Source organism: Eschrichtius robustus, chromosome 13 (genome assembly GCF_028021215.1).
Source record: "Eschrichtius robustus isolate mEscRob2 chromosome 13, mEscRob2.pri, whole genome shotgun sequence".
Classification (NCBI taxonomy): domain Eukaryota; kingdom Metazoa; phylum Chordata; class Mammalia; order Artiodactyla; family Eschrichtiidae; genus Eschrichtius; species Eschrichtius robustus.
In genome coordinates, this window is record NC_090836.1 from 58,442,835 (window position 1) to 58,461,324 (window position 18,490).

General features: G+C 43.5%; 1 protein-coding gene and 1 non-coding gene across 2 annotated transcripts; one reads left to right on the forward strand and one right to left on the reverse strand.

The window, feature by feature from the left end:
• The first annotated feature begins 2,910 nt into the window (after positions 1 to 2,910).
• Positions 2,911 to 2,982, forward strand: TRNAD-AUC (transfer RNA aspartic acid (anticodon AUC)). The gene has a single exon. It is a non-coding gene; the product is annotated as a tRNA-Asp (tRNA).
• A 2,091-nt stretch (positions 2,983 to 5,073) lies between these two features.
• Positions 5,074 to 5,913, reverse strand: LRRC10 (leucine rich repeat containing 10). Its single transcript, XM_068562037.1, has one exon. The coding sequence runs from the start codon at positions 5,911 to 5,913 to the stop codon at positions 5,074 to 5,076; it is 840 nt and encodes a 279-aa protein (XP_068418138.1).
• Between the last annotated feature and the right edge of the window lie 12,577 nt (positions 5,914 to 18,490).

Genomic DNA, 18,490 nt, shown 5'->3' on the forward strand with positions numbered 1-18,490 from the left:
TGATTTGTCAGTATACAGCAGAATGCACGAAATTAAACGAAAGCCCAGCAGTAGTTTCTACTGGGTATCTGCTAGCACCGTGGAGAGACATTTTATTCGCACAGAGGAGTGAAAGGGTTTTCAAAGAAACACTGATGAACCAACCTGTTCTGTTTTTGTCCAAAAGTGTGTCTCAGCATTTTAGTGCTACTTTGTAGAAGCTATGAAAACTGGAAAAATTTGGTTTTTGTTGTGAACTAGCTTATATCCTCCAACATTCACATAAAGGAGAAACTTCTGAGATAGATCATCAGAGAATTATACAGATTTTTACTTTTTTCACTTTTAGAAACATAGCAGTACGTTCACTATGTAATTTTTTAAAGTACTTTATCACACATTATAACATCAGTGTTCATCCCACAACTCAGGTAGGTGGAACAGTTGAGCATATCATGATCTAGAAAATGTGCAGAGGTTTCAGTGGGAGAGGTAGGTGGGTTTAAACATTTATCCTGAGGGACCAGGTAGCTTGGAGTAGGATTTTAATCTAAAGTGTATTTGGGCTCATTTTCTCCAAAGGTCTTAGAAAGGATACACCAATAAGTACTAAAGTTAATCTAAAAAGAGGTAGAAATGTGGGAGCTTAATTGTATATCCAAGAATACGCCCATGCTTCTTTTCCTCTGAATTCATATCCTTTGAAGCCTTTACAGATTTTTTCATCACAGGCCTAGAATATCCCGAGTTCACAAATTACAAAGTTTTTTCTATTTCAGAGGTAAAGTACCAACCTAGGGCCCTCTAATTCCTATAAGAGTTTTAGGATGGAGTTTCTTTTAACTCAGAAACAACAGTTATGGAAGCAGTGAGTTTTTATCTTCGCAAGGCTTTTGTGACATAGAAATGGAGATTTTTGTAATGTACATTAACAGTTAACTGTGTAGAAATTGTCTAAGTGCTTAGAATTTTTAAATCCATTTTAGTAGCCTTCTGTTTTTCTTTGAAGAAGGATAATATGTGTGCTGGTTTTTCTTTTACTCTCCTCAAGTCAGAATCCGTTCTTTGCCTGCTTGGAGGCCATGGGACTTAGCCTTGCTAACTACCTCACAGCTCCCTGTGGACTGGTTTCCTGTGGTTTAATTCAGGAAGCACTGGTAGGATATGGGGAGAGGGAGTTGGTATTTTCTTCCAGGTTTTGCTCTTTGTCTCTGGAATTGGCTGCATCCCTGCGAGACCTACCAGTATAGCTCTCTGGGCAAGCCCTCTTCATGACTCTCAGCTCTTGCTGCATTTTGGTAACATTTCTGTTCCCACTTCACTCAGCCTTATGGGTGGGGCTGGCAGCTGCTGTGACTCATGCCAAATACAATGACTTGTATTACCCTGATCTTTCTCCCCTTAATTCTGTTTAGTAACAGTTCCTTTGTGAAAAGTCTCTTTGTAAAACGTATGAGGTGAACGCATTTTCTTGTCAGGACCCTGACTCATAGAAGTCAATAGAATACTTTGTATGAAATTCTTTTCTGAAATCTGCCTTGTCTTGTACCTACTCAAGTGTTTTAGGATATTACTAGAGCAGAAGTGTAAAGAGTACTTAACCTTTTTTTAATCAGTATTATTGTAGAACGTTTTTGATTCCCAATATGAATAAAGAATAAAGATTTTTAAATTGTGAGCAGTACATAACACCTCTTTCAAAGAGGTATTGAAAAGACTATGAATAAATCTACACAAGACCCTGAGGATAGTGCCTGACCTACAGTGGTGCTCCGTAAGTGTCAGTGTGTCTCCCTGTCCTGTCGCCTTGGTGCAGGATAAAATCTCCAAAATTCAAGTAATGTGGTCGAATTATACCAGCCACTGGGGACTCAAAGATAAATATCACCTGTTTCGTGTTCTCAGAAGTGGACAGTCCAGAAGTGGGGAAAAGCATGTAAACTTACTTGTTGTTTAATGGCATTAATATTCTTTCTAAGATAGAGTACAAGGTGTATCTTTTTTTTTTTTTTTTTTACCGTGGCAAAGGCAGTAAATTATCTAGCAGACACACACCCGTGTCTTCAGTCTCATGTCTCTTGCCCTCATGACATGAATGGGTTTAGTGCCAAGGAATAGTGTCACATTTTCATGTACTTTGGTGATTTTGCAAATTCTAGAATAACAGGCAGAGGGCAAAGTATATTTGTTTAGAAGTTTAAAAAAATGAATCCTTGGTAATCATATCTGTTTTCCTGTATATGTAAACCAGAAGTGTTTGACCACATTGCAGTTATATTTCTTATATTCAAGACTAGAGATAATATTGAAAATTTTACTGAGAGAGAAAAAGCTTTTTTGTTCAATTGCTGTTTATGTTATTTCCTTCAAACAAGGAGTTACACTGATAGTTCGGTAAATATAAGTATTGTACTGCCATAGTATAACACTTAGTAAAAGAACATGTTAAGTAAACATTAGCCATCACCTGCCAATCACTGTTCCATGCACTTCATACACAGTAATTTGTTTAAACCTGACAGGGCCCTGAGAGGCAGAAACTGTTGACATCTTACTGATGAGAAAACTGAGGCACACAGGTAGGTAACTGACCAGTAAATGACAAAGGTAGGATGTGATCTCAGGTAGTTTGAAGGGCCATGCTCTTAACCATCGTAGTACACTGCCTCCAGGTTACTGTGTGTAGGATATGGGCTTTTAAAATTTGAGTAGTTGATTTTTAGAGCACAAGCTGACTTTTCAAGTGTGAAATTGCAAACTTAGTATTGTTCTAGGACAAAAAAAAACCTGAGAAAGTCCTTAGAATCCACGTTAAAGATTTTAGTTGGCATCATATTTGTGGAAGCTAAAATCCTACATAAACTTCTGGAAGAGATTGTCCTCTGATGCTCTTTTGGGTTTCAGGACTGTTAAAAGTAAAATGTTGGGAATTCCCTGGTGGTCCAGTGGTTAGGACTCGGCGCTATCACTGCCGTGGCCCGGGTTCAATCCCTGGTCGGGGAACTAAGATTTTCGCAGGTCACGCGGTGCACCAAAAAAAAAAAGTTAAAAAGTTAACGTTTGGTGCTTCAGCATTTTTCCCTTTTAAAGTTTATAATTATGTTAGAATTTCAAGAAAACATCAGAGGGTTATAGAAATGTAAATATGCATTTACATAGTCAATTTATAAAATTGATTGAAATCCTATAGTGAAAACTTGGACAGCAAAATTCGTGGTGAACACTTAACCATGTTGTTTAAGAAGTGTTTATTTGTTGTGTATTGATTATTTTAGAACAAAACAGTTTATGTGTCAGAATGTTTATAATTTGATATCTGTTTCAGACTAGTTAGCTCATTAGATGAAAATTCTATGGGTCAAGTGCTTACAGCTTATGGCTTCCTTGGAAAAGGTGGGCACCTTAATCTTAGGAGGGGGAAGAGAGGGTCAAAAGAAAATCATAGCCATTGTGAAGGATGAGCTATGAAACAGCTCAGAAGGCAGTCTTGTTGGCAGAAAGTTTCTAGTATCAACTGAGTATAGTGTAATTGCAGTCATTAGGAATGAGTAAATAGACTAAATCCTAGCTGTCTAATAGAAATCTGGGCTCATTATTAAAGGAGTTAAGTATTTGACAATTTAGTGATTAAAAGGACCCTTTGGCAGTCTGATCAATGGGTTGTAGTTACTCTACAGACTGGGAGGTGGTGATAGGAAGAGATGATGTGAAACCATGAAACTTTTTCTTCCTCTGGTTTAGCAAGAAATAATTATGGTAGGAAAACATGAAAATTGCTGTATAATGTCATTTTAGAACCAAACTTTGCTGGGTTAAGATGCTTTTATGGCAAAAGTACTTTTTAAAAGCTAAATTCAATATGTTTTAGTTAAGATGACACTTTTGTTTCCTTGACTGCTGAAAGGGTTCAAGCTCATAAAGGATTGTGTTATTAAACTACCCACTGACAGCAGTTTGTTTAAAATTGATGTATTCATGGGGAGAAGAAAAGGTCATGATTAACATACTTCAGAGAAATAGCGGCCTGAATACCTAGGTTTATACACTGACCATCAAAAGATTTTATCTACAAAAATCAAAACAAATCAGAGCAAGGGCAGAGATACTGAGGCTCAAGAGGCAGACAATTCCTATATATACCACAACCTGCAATTCCAATTTCCAAATGCTTGTTGCAAGCGAACAGATTTCTCACCTACAACTTTTAACCTAATATGATTCTGGAAATGTGGTCCCTGCATGGCAAGGGATTCAGTTCAGTTCTGGTTCATTACGTGAGTAAACAGGAGGGCTCTGCTCCACAGAGGCAGCTAGTCACAACGAGGCTTGATTTTGATGCAACCACACTGCCAAGGAGAGCTTCTGTTTTCTAGATGACTTTCAGCATTGCCAGTGACAGTCTACAGGTGGGAGCAGACCTTTGGTCAAATCTTTCAAGGAAAATGAGCGAAATCAGCATGAACCACTGTCAAGTTTAAAGTGGCAGCTGGATTCCACCAGGAGGCATTCCCAGCAGGGGTGTCTTCTCAGCAGCCACTAAATTTCAGGGAAGAAGCTTCATCTTGAGCCTTTGCAACAACGAAGAGTCTGAATCGGACTGACTAGGTAGACATGTCATTTTTAAGTGGCCTGAATCGGTAATGTCTCTTCTTACCATTTATGGTCATTCATAGTAAGAAAATACATCCTGCAAAGGGCTGGAGACAGGCCCCCTGAACTTTTAGATGAGCTCTGTAACAAATACCTTGTTTGAGGGGCTCTTTGGCCTCATGACCAGCCACTCCTGGAGACCGGAGGAGGCCAAAGGGTCCCAGCCTTTCTTGCTCTTCAGTGTTTCAAAATACCTGCTTGGAGAGGCTGATTTTCTTGCAAAGAAGTTGTCATGCTACCTATAGCACACAGTTCCCTTTGGGAGAGATGGTGGCCTTGAGTATTTTCTTCTTGGTGTGAGGTAGGCATTTCATCTGACTCTGTTCCATTTTCCACTGGCAGAGCCGCCCCACCTGTCCCAGAGCAGTCCTTTGCATTCTAATGGAGAGGTCTCCAGAAGATTCTGGAGTTGGGTCCTTGGCATTGACCTACACCTGAAGCTTCTCAGGAATTGGTAGGCGGAAGTGGAGGAGGCAGGGCAGGCACTTGTGCCTCCTGGCTTTCCTGCCTGGCCAGTGCGTAGCACCTGGCTTTTCTGGGGTCAGGCTCTGGGGTCTCCTCTGCCCATCTTCCCACGCGACGCACCCCTTTGGCCACCTTGGGTGCATTCCTGCAAGGATTGTGGTCATAGATGACCAGCTTCAGGCTTGACAGGTGGGCCAGGCTGGGGAAGTAGCGGATGCTGTTCCAGGCCACGTCGATCACCTCCAGGGAAGTCATGTGAAGCAGCACAGGGGGGAAGTCTGTCAGCAGGTTGCCTGAGAGCCAGATGGTCCTCAGCTCCCGGAGGCGCCGGAGCCGGCCTGGCAGCAGACGCAGGGCGTTGGAGCCAGCATGCAGAGTCTTGAGGAGACTCAGCTCACAGACCACATCTGGCAGCTGGGTGAGGTAATTGGCCTCGACCCACAGGGTCTGGAGATTCTGGAGCAGGCTCAGCTCCCCGGGGAGGTCGCAGAGTTTGTTGTTGCCCAGGTAGAGGATGCAGAGCTGTTTCAAGGTACATACCACCTGGGGCAGAGCCTTGAAGTTGTTGAAATCCAGGGCCAGGATCTGCAGATTTTGCAGCTGCCCCAGCTCCGGAGGCAGGCTGTTGAGGTGGTTGTCACTCAGGTAGAGCTTGGCCAGCTGCTGGAAGGAGCACACGTGCACGGGGACGCGGCGGAGCTGGTTCCCACTCAGATCCACCATCTTGTCCAGCGGCATCTCCCGGAGGTCTCTGACCATGTAGTTCTGGCAGCGGTCAGCCGGGATGAAGGCCACGAGGGCCCTGATGGTGTTCCCCATGGCAAGCCGCAGCCCGCTGACCCTGGGGCTGCTGCCTCTGCTCTGAGGCCTGTCCTCCCCTCTCATTATAACCTGGGGATTACGTGACAAAAGCCAGTCACTGCAACAGAGAGAAGTGCTCCTGATAGCGACTTGAGTGTTGGGTGACAGGCAGGGTTGGAGGCGGGGTCTCACATACTTGCTTTCAGTCACCTAAGCCCCAGTCCTCTTTATCTACATTTTTTTGTTTGTTTGTTTCAAACGGAAAATAGCTTCACTGTTTTTTCTAATGATAAAACGTTGAGACATTACATAAAGGTGTAAAAGAAGAAAGTGAGAACAACCATAGTCACACCCACCAGGGATAAACACTGTAAACGTTTTATTTAACAGATGTCCTCCAGCCTTTTGCTACATGTAATCAATTTGTTTAAAAAAATATATACTGTTTAGGAGTCTTGTTTTTTATCAGAACATATGGACATATTTTTATGTTTGCAGGTATCCATGCAATTATTTTAAACACCTGCAAAGCATTCCATTATATGGATGCACTGTAATTTAAACAGGTCTCTGTTGTTGGGCATCTAGGTTGCTTACAATGTGTCGCTATTATAAATATCCTTGTACATACAGTGTGAGCAGCAATCCACAAATTTCTTTCGGAAACGTCCTTAGAAGTGTTACTGGGTCAAAGATACGCATCCTTTAAAGGCTTTTCGTTGGTAGTGTCTCCCCCCTACCCCCACCAGATCTGAACGAGTGTATACGCTCCACAAATGTCCGTTTTCTTATTTCTTCATTCTTACCAGTTAGTAGTTTTCTACACTTAAAAAAATTTGCCTTTGGCAAGTAGAAAAACCGAAGAAAGAGAAGAGGAAAACCAGCCTTCTAAAGCTTAAGTAAATGAGGGTGTCCTACAGTGTGTCTGTGTGGGATGCGGCTCACTGCCCCTCAAAGGTTTGAGCTTCCTTCCATAGAGCTGAGTTACTGTGGGAAGAAGCTGTCCATCTGGGACATTTCTTAGTCCTAGTCTAGGGCAGTCAGGCTAATTCTGGCCAATGGAATGTGAGCAGAAGTGATATAAAACATTTCTAGGCCTGGTTCATTTAAAACAAACCTCACCTTCCTCCACACTCCTTCCCCATCTAACACCCAGGGTGACCTTAGAAGCCACCAAGTATGTGGAAGTCATATGTTGAAGTCCTGGGTTTCCTGGATCTCTGAATAAGTGCTAGGGTCAGAACACCTCCCCTCCCACACACACTCACTACCACCAATTGGATTTAGGTAAATGAGAAACTTCAGTTGTGTTAAGCCGTGGAGATCTGGGGGCTTATCTCTTACCTTAATGAATAGAGCAGTTGTTAAAAATAAGGAGATGAATCTTTATATACTGATGTGCAAAGATATTCAGGATAAATAAAGGGCAAAAAAACAAGTTTCAGAACTGTTTTTTACCATTCCATCTGGGAAAAAATATGCATATATTCTTGCATATGCCTAAAAGTATCTGTAAGACAAAACTGATTATCTCTGGGGAATCTGCCTGAAGGTTTGGGGGGTGATAGGAATGCTGACTCTTCCATTTACACCCTCTTGTATTGTTTGATTTTTTTTTTTTAACTATATACATATATTACTTTCAAAAACTCTATTCCAAAAGAAACGGGTTGTTTCCGTTTACAGAAGAAATGAGTTGTTTCCATTTCTAGCAGCCTGCCTGCTGTCTGGATAGAGTGCCAGGTTTGGGTGGAAGGCTTGGTACACCATTTAACCTCCTCCAATGCCTTTACTGCTAAATTGCTTATAATAGGCTGAACAGAGCAATACAGGAGTATTCCATGTGAATGGCCATTCTACAGAGCTATTTGGCAATGCAGCATCACTACCCACCTTCTTTCTTCTCAGTCATGACTAAAGCCAGTGTCCTTGGACTTTGTAAACATTGAATGTCAAGGGCTATTATCTTAAGCCCTCTCCTTGCTTTGCTGATTTGTCCTGTAATAACTAGCCTCTCAACAGGTACTGTGCTTTGGCTCTATATTTAGCATGGTCAGTGGTGACCACAAATGGTCATGAAGCTGCTGCCCTGATGTCCCTAGAAATGATAATAATAATGATTGCTACCCATTATTATTTATAACTAAGTGCTAAGCACTGAACTGGTGCTTTACATACACTATCTCTTCTTAACAACTCCTGCCAGGTAAATATTTTTTATCCTCAATTTTCAGATGAGAAAACTGAGGCTTGGAGAGGTTGAAGAATAACATCAAATATTTATTGAGCACCTATTGTGTTCTAGATGCAGGGAATCTGGTGGCTAACAAGATAGATAAGATCCTGATCTCACAGAGTATACAGTTCTATCAGAGTGGAGTTAGGTCACACCAGTTGACAAACTACCCTCACACACACCTCCACTCAGCACTTTAATGCCAGCCCCTAAATATGAGCAGGTAGCTAAGGATAACCACACATGAGACTTCTACGTGAGAGATGGAGATTGAAATAAGCAGAGTAAAAGAAATCAAGAAACAAAAAATGGAGAGCGCAGAAGAAAGACTTAACTAATTTTACTACAGTATTTTCAGAGAGTTAACTCTAACACTTGTGTGCTGCTTACAGTATTATTAGCTCACTTAATTCTTAAAACCCTAAAATGTAGACACTTGTGAGATAATAGAAAATATATATATTGGTTTCTACCCCTGTTTCCTGGTACAGAGCTCCTAAAACCCTTGTGGTTTCCTGTGTGATAAGACCACTAGGAGCACCTCTTGTTCTAATATTTGGTCTTTGAACCTGTCCAGACACAGGTCTCCTAAAACCCTTGTAAATTCCTAAGTGATAAGAACACAAGGAGCACATTTATTCTAATGAGGAACTCTGGGTGGGCTCCCGGGTGGCTACTGGATAGGGGCTGGTCACCGGAAAGACCAAGTCATGATTAGCAGCTTGGAATGTTCATCCCCACTCCGCCATCCTCCAGAGAAGGCAGAGGGGCTGGAAATAGAGTTAATGATGGTTCATGCCTACGTGAGGGAAGTTTCATAAAATCCCAGTACTAGGGGGCTCTGGCAGCTTCCAAGTGGGTGGACACATCCACACTGGGAGGATAACACACCCCAACGCCACGGGGACAGAGGATCCTGTGCTCAGGACCCTTCCAGACCTCGCCCAATGTTTCTTTTCATCTGGTTATTCATCTATATCCTTTATCATATTCTTTAACAAACTGGTAAACCTAAGTGTTTCCCAGAGTTCTATGAGCCGCTGGCAGGAGGGTACATTGCTGTGCCAGGGGAGGGTGGAGGGTCCCAAAAGAACCTCCAGGAACCAGCCAGCATTTGAATATCTGCCATGACAGAAGGCAAGTTTCCGCCAAAGGAGAACTAAAACTGTATCTGGAGTGAAGGAAATCACCTCTCTCTCCTGCTGGACCCCAAACCCCAGGGGATCTGGGGGTGGGGGTGGGGGGGAGGAGAGGAGGAGGTGGAGCCAAGCGAGTAAAAGACAAGACTGTGTCTCCTACCTCCAGTGCCAACTCCTTTCTCCTTGTCGGTCCTCAAGCCACAGGCCAGGCCTCAGCTGAGCAGAAAGAAGTTTGAAATTGGATGAGATGTTAAAATGTTGAGGTAAACTTGACTAAACATTTAAATATCTGAAAGTGTCAAGAAAGCTGTAGGATCTGCCCAAGCTGCTCTCCGGGGCTTGGGGTAGGAATACGCAAGGAGTGTGTGTGAGAGAAGAGGTAGGAAGCATATGGCTGATCTTCACTACACTCTACTGGATTCAGCCCCCATGATAAACTGGTATAAAATTAGCAAAGTGGCCGCTAGAAGAACAGCCTATATCAAAAGGAGAACACACTCTCGTGCACAGATATACACATCCCAATGAAAAGACAGTCCATGTTGCAAGAGACATCCAGAAAACTCTTGAAAACAGAAAACATAAAGTGAATTGTGTTCCAGTAATTAGCTTTGAGGTACAGCTGGCTTTTCCTTTGTTAGAATTCATGGGGACCATGGTGCCGGATGTTGAGAAGGGTGTCCACTGCCAGAGTCCTGGGCCTACATGAAGAATGATCCAGAAGCAAGCTCATCCTCCTCAAGCCTGAAACCAAGCCTAGACTCCTGTCTGACTATGTGCACCTGTTGGTTTTGACTCCAGACTCCTCCACTGAGGTGTCTGCACAAAAATCTGGTCTAGAAGTAAGTGATGTTGGGTCTTCGGATGCTTCCAGGTTCAGTTCTAGTATTAGGATTCTTAATTGCAATGCAATAAAAAAAAAACATCTTTGGATGATTCAGTGAACAGGAATTTATGATAAGGTGTTAGGATGCTCACAGACTCCCTGGGTGCCCTGGGGAACCTGGCTTGGATGCTGCAGCCAGGATCATGTCCTAACTCAGTGCAGAACTGGCACCCCTGGGCTCAGCCCCTCTTCTTCTCCCTTTGACTCCCTGGTGCTGAACGCTGCCCCTAAACCTGGATGTAGCCGCGTTCCCCCTGACGCCCCGAAGGGATTTTTCATAGGCCCTGCTTCTTTGCATCACTGGCAGTTGAATCTGATGGAGAGATCTCACTGGCCACATGCTCACCCTAACCTAAGGGAGGCTAAGGTTGAGGTTTTGGGTTCTGTGATGGGGGGGGGGGTGGCCTTTTTCCACCACAAGATTCCTAAGGTGAGAAATTCCCCAAACACAGGAAGGTGAGTTGCATACTGGCAGCCAAAAAGAATCACAGATACCCATCACAACTAGCCTGTAGTTTTACTCCGACCCTCCCATGGCTGTCTGACCCTGCACGGTTAATTTTTCTTCCTATATCTACAGGACTATTGCGAGCAGTTTATTAAAGCAGACTTAATTAATATGGAATATATGTGGATTTCCCAGAGCTGGAACATGGCTAGTTTCCTAAACAATTGTGTAATGTTAAAAGACTGAATGGAAGGATTATAATCTTAAGGCCTTCAAAAGAATCCAGGAACATTCAGTGTGACACCTGTATCAGCAGATGACAATACTACTTACTCGGGGAAAATGGTATGTCAATTAAACATTAATGGGTAAGAACTATTTCCATCAGTTACTAAAAAACGTTTATTGAAATGAAATGAAAGCAATCTATCAAAACAGGACTCCTACTAGGTAGTATTTTGTTAGCCTGGTTCTGTTATGTACTTAAAAGGAAAAAAGAAAAGATTTCATATTACTATAATCTATAATTTAGATTTATGATTAATTCTGACTTTTACTATCTTATTATGGTTTATGAGATGGCAGTAGAGTTTAGTATTAAAAGCAAAGGTTTTGGCATTAAAGAGACCTTGTACAGTTTGAACCTGGACTCTGGTATTTATTACTTTGGGGGCTTTGGACAAAGTTTCTGTGCCTTGGGCTCCTCATCTGTAAAATGGGAATCATCTTGGGCTCCACCTCACTGAGTTACTGTGAGGATTAAATGAGATAATGTACTTAAAGTAATTAGCACAGCATCTGACTTACTAACCATGAGCAGGTATTATTGCTGTGCTTTCTTAAGACACTGTGCTGGGCTCATTGAAGAGTGAGTGAGCTGCAAATGTGTGCTCTGCCTACAAGCTGCCTACAACCTGAGCGAGTGCCTGGCTTAGCGACCCCCTGTCAGCTGAAGTAGAGCTGGGGTTTTGGAAGACTTCTGGGAGTGTTTGCCCAGCATCTAGAACAGGACAAACACACAGTTGGCACTTGGTAAGTGTATGTGAATTACCGGAATGGATAGACTAAGTATTTGATGAGAGGCAGTTGTATGCTTACACAATAAAGCCAAGGTAACCTGGGACCCTGTTTTCACGTGGTGTTGCATCAAAAAAAAAAAAGTCATACAGCATCCCAAAATAATGAAACCTAATTTAAATCTTTATCATAGTCACTTGGGAAACTGACAGAGGACAGATCACTTTCACGATGCCCAGCATTTCTTCTTAAGATGCCCTCTGCCTGCCTTTCCTTCCTCCATCTCCCACTGAGGCGCCTTCCCTGAGCACTGCCTCCGTACTGTTCCAGGGGCTCCAGGAGAATGGGGAGGCAGTGCGGCCACCCCGCCCCAGCTCCCCGCTGTTTTCCTATTCCCACTCCCTGGCAGGCTGTCCTGTCTCACTTTCTCCTCGCTCTCTTTGTAGCCGTTCTTTTTCTCCCCCAAACAGCTGTCAGCAGCCCTTTGAGGGCTGTCTCCAGATTGCATTTTCTCAATTTGCACAGTAAAGACCCAAAGCAGATGGGAAACCTCATTTGGGCACTTCCTGGGGGGCAGCCCATACCGAGAATAAAAAGCAGATCAGAACATCCCGTTGCTTGTGTGGTTCTTGTTGCTCTGCAGATGGTTCCCCTTTCCAGGAGCCCCGTTCTCCCTCCCCTCTCCTTCCACTGGATTTCAACACCAGGATTCCCCAGAAAGCCGCTTTCCAAGGCAGAAAGGATCCCATCCTTATTACTGACAGAGCAGAAGGGCAGTCCCAGAGACCCCTTCCCACTGAGGTTCCGCCTGTGGGAGTTGAAATCATTTAACCCTTTCTAGTGGATTTTATCTGCCGTCTGGGTTTGTCCTGCCCTTGTTACCGAACTGAACTTCAGTCCGCTTGCCCTCCCTGCAGCAAAGCCAACCTACTGACACCAAGTTGTGGTGAAGGAAAGCAAGTGCTTACTGCAGGACCAAGCAAGGAGAATGGGCAGTTCATGCTCAAAAGACCCAAACTCCCCGATGACTTTCAGGGAAGGGTTTTTAAAGATAACATTTGGGGTGAGGGCTGCAGGTTCCCCTGAACCAAAGGGTGTATGTTTGTGTGTGTGTATGTGTGTATATGTGTATGTATATGTGCATATCTGCATGTGTGTGTATTTATGTGGGTATGTATGTATGAATGTATTGCACATGTATGTGTGTATAGGTGTGTGTATGTGTGCATCCCTGCAAGTGTGTATGTGTATTTATGTGTGTATGTATATATGTGGTTTGCATGTATGTGGGGTGTGTGTGTGTGTGTGTGTGTGGTCCCTTGAAAATCTTTTCAGGCCAGCTCCTGTTCTTCAGGTCTCAGCTTAATGGGCATTTCCTCGAAGAGGATCTCCCTGACCACCTTATTTGAGCTGGCTGCTTCCACTCCCCAGTTTCTCTCCACTTAGCTCTTACCACAATTTGTGATTGTTTTATTTACTTCTTAGTTCTCTTGCTCTCTTGCTGCAGGAGACCTGCCTGAAGGCAGGGCTTGTGCCAATCCTATTCACTGTTGAATTCTTAGCACTAATGACAGCACCTCAAACGAAGTGGGCATTAATTTACTCAACAAATAAGGACAGAACTCCCTGCCTTCCTGGAGCATTTGAATGAAAGAATGAGTAATGTATTACTCTCAGTTTGATAATGTAAACTCGAATTGCTGGTAGCCAGTGACTTAATATATTTATGAATCCACAGATTTTTTTCCCTACCATCGATGATGACTGAGGTAAAAGAGAGTGGCTCTGAGAAAGACTCAGAATTTATGAAGAATAGTTAACAAGATATACACAGGGTTGGAAAAACCTGGAAAGGAGCTCATATTTGCTTGGCAACCTGTAGGATAAACTCCAATTTTGTGCTTTCCTAGAGCACAATGCTGGGATGAAGACAAAGGTTTCCCCTGAGATTTCAGCCTACCACTATGAAATGTACCTGCTCTGTGGACTTGTCCACAGCTGGATTCCATAGAAGTCTCCCAAAGTACTCTGTGAAGTTGATTAGATTCTCACTCAACGTCGAACTGCTGGAATCTGTTCAGTAGCATTGCTGAGCTAAGACAATTATTCTGAGAAAGGGGGCTTCAGAAGTGAGCAGTGAAGTGAAACACGCACCCTGAAGGAGTTCCATCAACTCGACTCACGACTCACGGGTGGAGAGCCAGGGGGAAATGAACAGAAGTAGGAAAGGCAGCCTTTTTATAGCCTGCGTGTGAGTGAAAGGAACCAAAGCCAGGAAGATGGACCTTGAGGGGACTCAATCCCTAGGAACCAGCAATGAGGGATAGGCTCTCTGAAGCTGCGTTTCTTGACGGCCTGGATAACGGGCCTTACTCGTGATTACAGCCGAAGGCCATTTCAGTGACCATCTGCTCCATGCTTTACAGAGTAGGATTTGCTATCAGAATGTGGCTCAGTCCTTCTTACTTCATTGGCATGTTTCCTGGCTCTATAAGGTTTAGTGCAGCCCTTTGAGTAAATAGGTCCTTCTAGTTTCTCAGCCTTTGCCAGTGGTCTTTAACTAGTGGTGGGCTTGCCCTTCAGGAGACAGTTGGCGATGTCTGAAGATAGTTCTGGTTGTCACAGCTGAGAGAGAGAGTGCTCCTGGCGTCTGACAGGTAGAGGCCAAGGACCCTGCTAAACATTCTCCAATGCACAGGACAGCGCCCACAGCAAAGAGTTATCTGGCCCAAAACGTCAAGAGTGCCAAGGTTACCCTGGGTTATCCTAAAGCCAGAAGTTTTCTTGCAGGGAAATGCATCACTGTAACTGGAAAATGGGTACAACAGCTAGTATTTCATCTTCTTGACTAGAACACATTTTTTTTTTCAGTTGTAGGGAAGATTTTCTTTCAATTTAATAAAGAGAGGTAAGATTGACTAGAAATACCCCATATTTAAGTATATTTTCAGGAATGTCCTTTGGCATTTTTGATACTCCTAGATCTTCCTGATAAGTAAAGGGTTGTTAATAGGAAGGCAGCTTTGGATTTGGACCTGTGAAATTTGAATTAACTTAAACCTTATAAAGGAATCACGAAGTCTCCTGGAAGCTGTTTTTTGTTTTTTGGGGGAGTGGGGGGTAGGGGAATAGCAGGTGTATAGATCTTTTAATGCATTTTCCAGTAGAAATTATGCTATAAATGGTGGTATCCCAGGTTAATCTCTAAGGGTTGTCTTAACCCATAGAACAGAAGTGTGCTGGTGATGCAGTGATGGTAGTCTTACTGACTATTGTGTGTAAGATGGTTTCTGAGGAAACGGATTCTGAGCTGCAGCTCAAGCATCAGTCCAGTAGCTAGAGGTGATTTCAGAGGATGGTAGATGCTACTAAACTCTGGGGCCACCTGGAGCTGGGCACATTGCTGCCTCAATGCAACCAGGATTCTATCAACAAGGAAGGAAAGAGAGGTTAGGTAGGAAACCAGCATTGCCTGCCATGGGGACGTCTGGTGTGTGTGGGTTGGCAGTTAGGTTTGGAATTTTAGTTCGACCGTTTCCTGTCTTTCTGGCCTAGGGGAGCTTGCTGAACCTCTTTGAAAGTCTTTCTACATTTATCAGCTGGAGATGATATTGGTGGGGATTAAATGACAGTAAATACCTGGAACACAGAAGCTTAATATATGTCAACTTTTCCCCCTCCCACTGCAAACTTTCTTATCAATACTTGGTTGATACCACCTCACATCTTTAAGGAATGTCAATATTTGCCCAAGTTTGTGGTCAGCTCTAGCCACATCGTTAAAACTACTGCCAATGTAGAACCTCCTAGAGTTGATGGAACAAACTCACAACTTTGGGAACCAGTGAACTATCAAAAAGCCTGGTGCGTTGCAAGCAACCACTGAACAAGGACAATGGAACTGGTCCTGGTGGCTCTGGTGTCTTTAAGGTCATCATGGCATGGAGAGCTAAGGGAAGATTGGCGCAGCTGGAGGCTGTGACATCGTCTCTCCATGACTGACACCTACCATCCTCCACACACTGCTGAGTTGATGTTGAAAGAGATGAACTGAAACAGGGTGGGACTGACACCACGAGCTCACTCATCCTTCTCTATCTTTTCAGGATTTCTTTGATCCAAGTTAAGTCCAGCAGACATCATCTTGGAGAAGCAGGGACCTTGGAGGAGTTCATGAAGGCCACCAGCTGTAAGTTTTTGCTTGTAGACATCTGTGATGCTTCCCTCAGGAAGTCTGTGTATAGGAGAGAACGACAGAAGAGCAGTTACGTGATTACAAGACTAGATTATGTGAGTAGATTGGGGATCTGGAGACGTCTGGCTCTGAAAGGCCACAAACCAACCTGGACTCCCCAGAGGCTGTTTTTCTCTTGTTGGAGAGTTTCTTTCTTTAATTAAAAAAAGGTTTTTTTTGGCCCAACCAGGGCTGGAACCCAGGCCCTCAGCGGGGAAAGTGCGGAGTCCTAACCACTGGACCACCAGGGACTTCCCTCTGCCATTTACTTTTGGAAGGAACAGTGGCATGGGCTCAATATTGCTCCATCTCAGGTGTCTTTGAGACAGGAGGGCTTAGTCTGAGTCCTGGTCATTTAGGGTCGTATTGATGGGATGGGGTTGATACTACGGGAGGGGCTCCAGACTTGGGCTCTGCAGATCTGTGTTTGCATTACTCTATGACCTTGGGCAAGTTGTTGAACTTCTTGCTCTTCTTGCCCTCATCTGGAGACAAGAGGGTTGGACCAGGTGGTCCGTAAGGTCCCCATCAAGATTGGAAGCAGGGACTTCCCACTGCATCACTTTGGGGTCATCAGACATGTATCACTCAGCTGCAAATGCAGGGACGTGTGGGGTAAATGGAGTGGAGACTGTGCTTAGAAAAACATCGTTGTTTTTGCTTCAGTTTAAATTCTGGGACACTAAGTTAAAACGGCAAAGAGCTTGACCCAGTCTCCTTTTGTGTAATCCCCTCCAAGACAGTTAGGGGGGCCAGCATGACAAATGAAAAGAAGATGTATAGGGTTTGGAGTCAGAAAAATTTGAGTTTGCATATCAGCTGTACCATTCAGTGGACAGAAGGTTAACAAATTCTCTGAGACTTAGTTCACTTACCTGCAAAATTGGAATAGTAACACCTACAGCATGGGATTGTCCCAAAGTCAATACAATAATGTGTTTAAAGTATTTGGCACACAGAAGATGCTTGAAAAGGGTTAATATTATCATCCTCTTATTATTAATGTTATTATTAGCTGTTGGGTTGTGTTTATTCTGAGGAGTTCTAATAGATGCCCAAGTGAGCTGAGCCCTGAGCCAGCTCTGGGGCTGTTTCTCTCAATTCCTGGGCCCTATCTGGCTTCCTGGTTTGGTGTTGGGAAGACCTAAAACTGACCGGGCCAACTCTACATCCTTTTGGTTCACTATTTACTCTCCCAACTCCTCCTCCCACCATGATGATTAAAACATAAATTAATCCTACAGTCTCTCAAGCAGATATTTGCTTCCTTACAGCAAAAAAAAAAAAAAAAAAAAAAAAGGTCCCTTTATCGGCCTTAAATGGTATTCTTTGAAATGTTGGCAAGATGCTATTGTTTGAATAGTCTTATGTCCTCCTTATGTACAATGTCTTATGCCTCCCTTCCTGGGGCAGAAAGCAGTATCACACCGGCTTCCCTCAGCTGGGGAATGAACTGGCATTTTATAAGTCCTTTGATTAAAAGTTTTTGATGGTGGTCTACAAACCTGCAGAAAACGAGCCCTAAGGCAAACCAGTGGAAGTGGCTTGTTGTTCAGCGGCTATACCTTGGGACAGAGCTGGCTTGCTCCTTTGTCAGAAGAACAGCCCTGAAAAGAATGCCTTTCTCTAAAAATAGGACAGTTGGAGGCATAGCTGCACCAGCAGACAGTCTTCCCAGCAGCTTTGGGACAGGCCAGCTGATAAAGCTTTCTGCTCCGGGTGCCCCGGATTACTCACAGCTGTTTTCCAGACCAAAGGGCGCTGGGGATGCTGGCCTCACGCCACACGTCAGGTGCTCTTCATCACACACTGCCCGGGAGGCAGCCGTCGGCTTCATCAGCTATGGAGCCTTGCCCGCCCTCTAGAAGGGATGAGGGAGGGTTGGCAACCTGAACAGTAGGCACATTCCAAAACCCAGCAACCTCTCTGTTTTACTTTATATGTACATATTTTTTTCTTTTATACTTCAATCAAAAGTTGGGTTTCCCTTCCCTTAGAAGTTGGGAGATGGTATAACGCAGTGATTAAAGGGGTGCACTCCGGAGCCAAACTCCTGGATTTGAAGCCTGTGTTTTATTTGGTTTTCTAATTAATACACTGTATTTTTAAGAGCCGTTTTAGGTTCACAGAAAAATTGAGCAGAAAGTACAGAGTTCTTATCTGCCCTGCCGCCCCCAACCTCCCCCATTATGGACATCCCACACCACAGAGTATATTTGTTACAATCAGTGAACCCACATTCACACATCATTCTCACCCGAAGTCCATAGTCCAGTTGGGGTTCACTCTTGGTGTTGTACATTCTTTGGGTTTGGACAATGTATAATGACATGTATCTCCTGCTGTAGTATCATACAGAATAGTTTCACTGCCCTAAAAATCCTGTGAGTTCTGCCTATTCATTTCTCCTTGTCCCATAATAGGCAACCACTGATCTTTTTATTGTCTCCGTAGTTTTGCCTTTTATGTTATATAGTTGGAATCATGCAGTATGTAACCTTTTCAGATTGTCTTCTTTCACTTAATAATATGCTGTTAAGTTTCTTCCATGCCTTGTCATGGCTTGATAGCTCATTTCTCTTTAGCGCCAACTAATACTCTATTGTCTGGATATACCACAATTTACCCAGTCACC

What these genes read in the sequence shown, in the direction of transcription:
- LRRC10 (XM_068562037.1), bottom strand. Translation starts at nt 5,913, where the DNA reads ATGGGGAACACCATCAGGGCCCTCGTGGCCTTCATCCCGGCTGACCGC.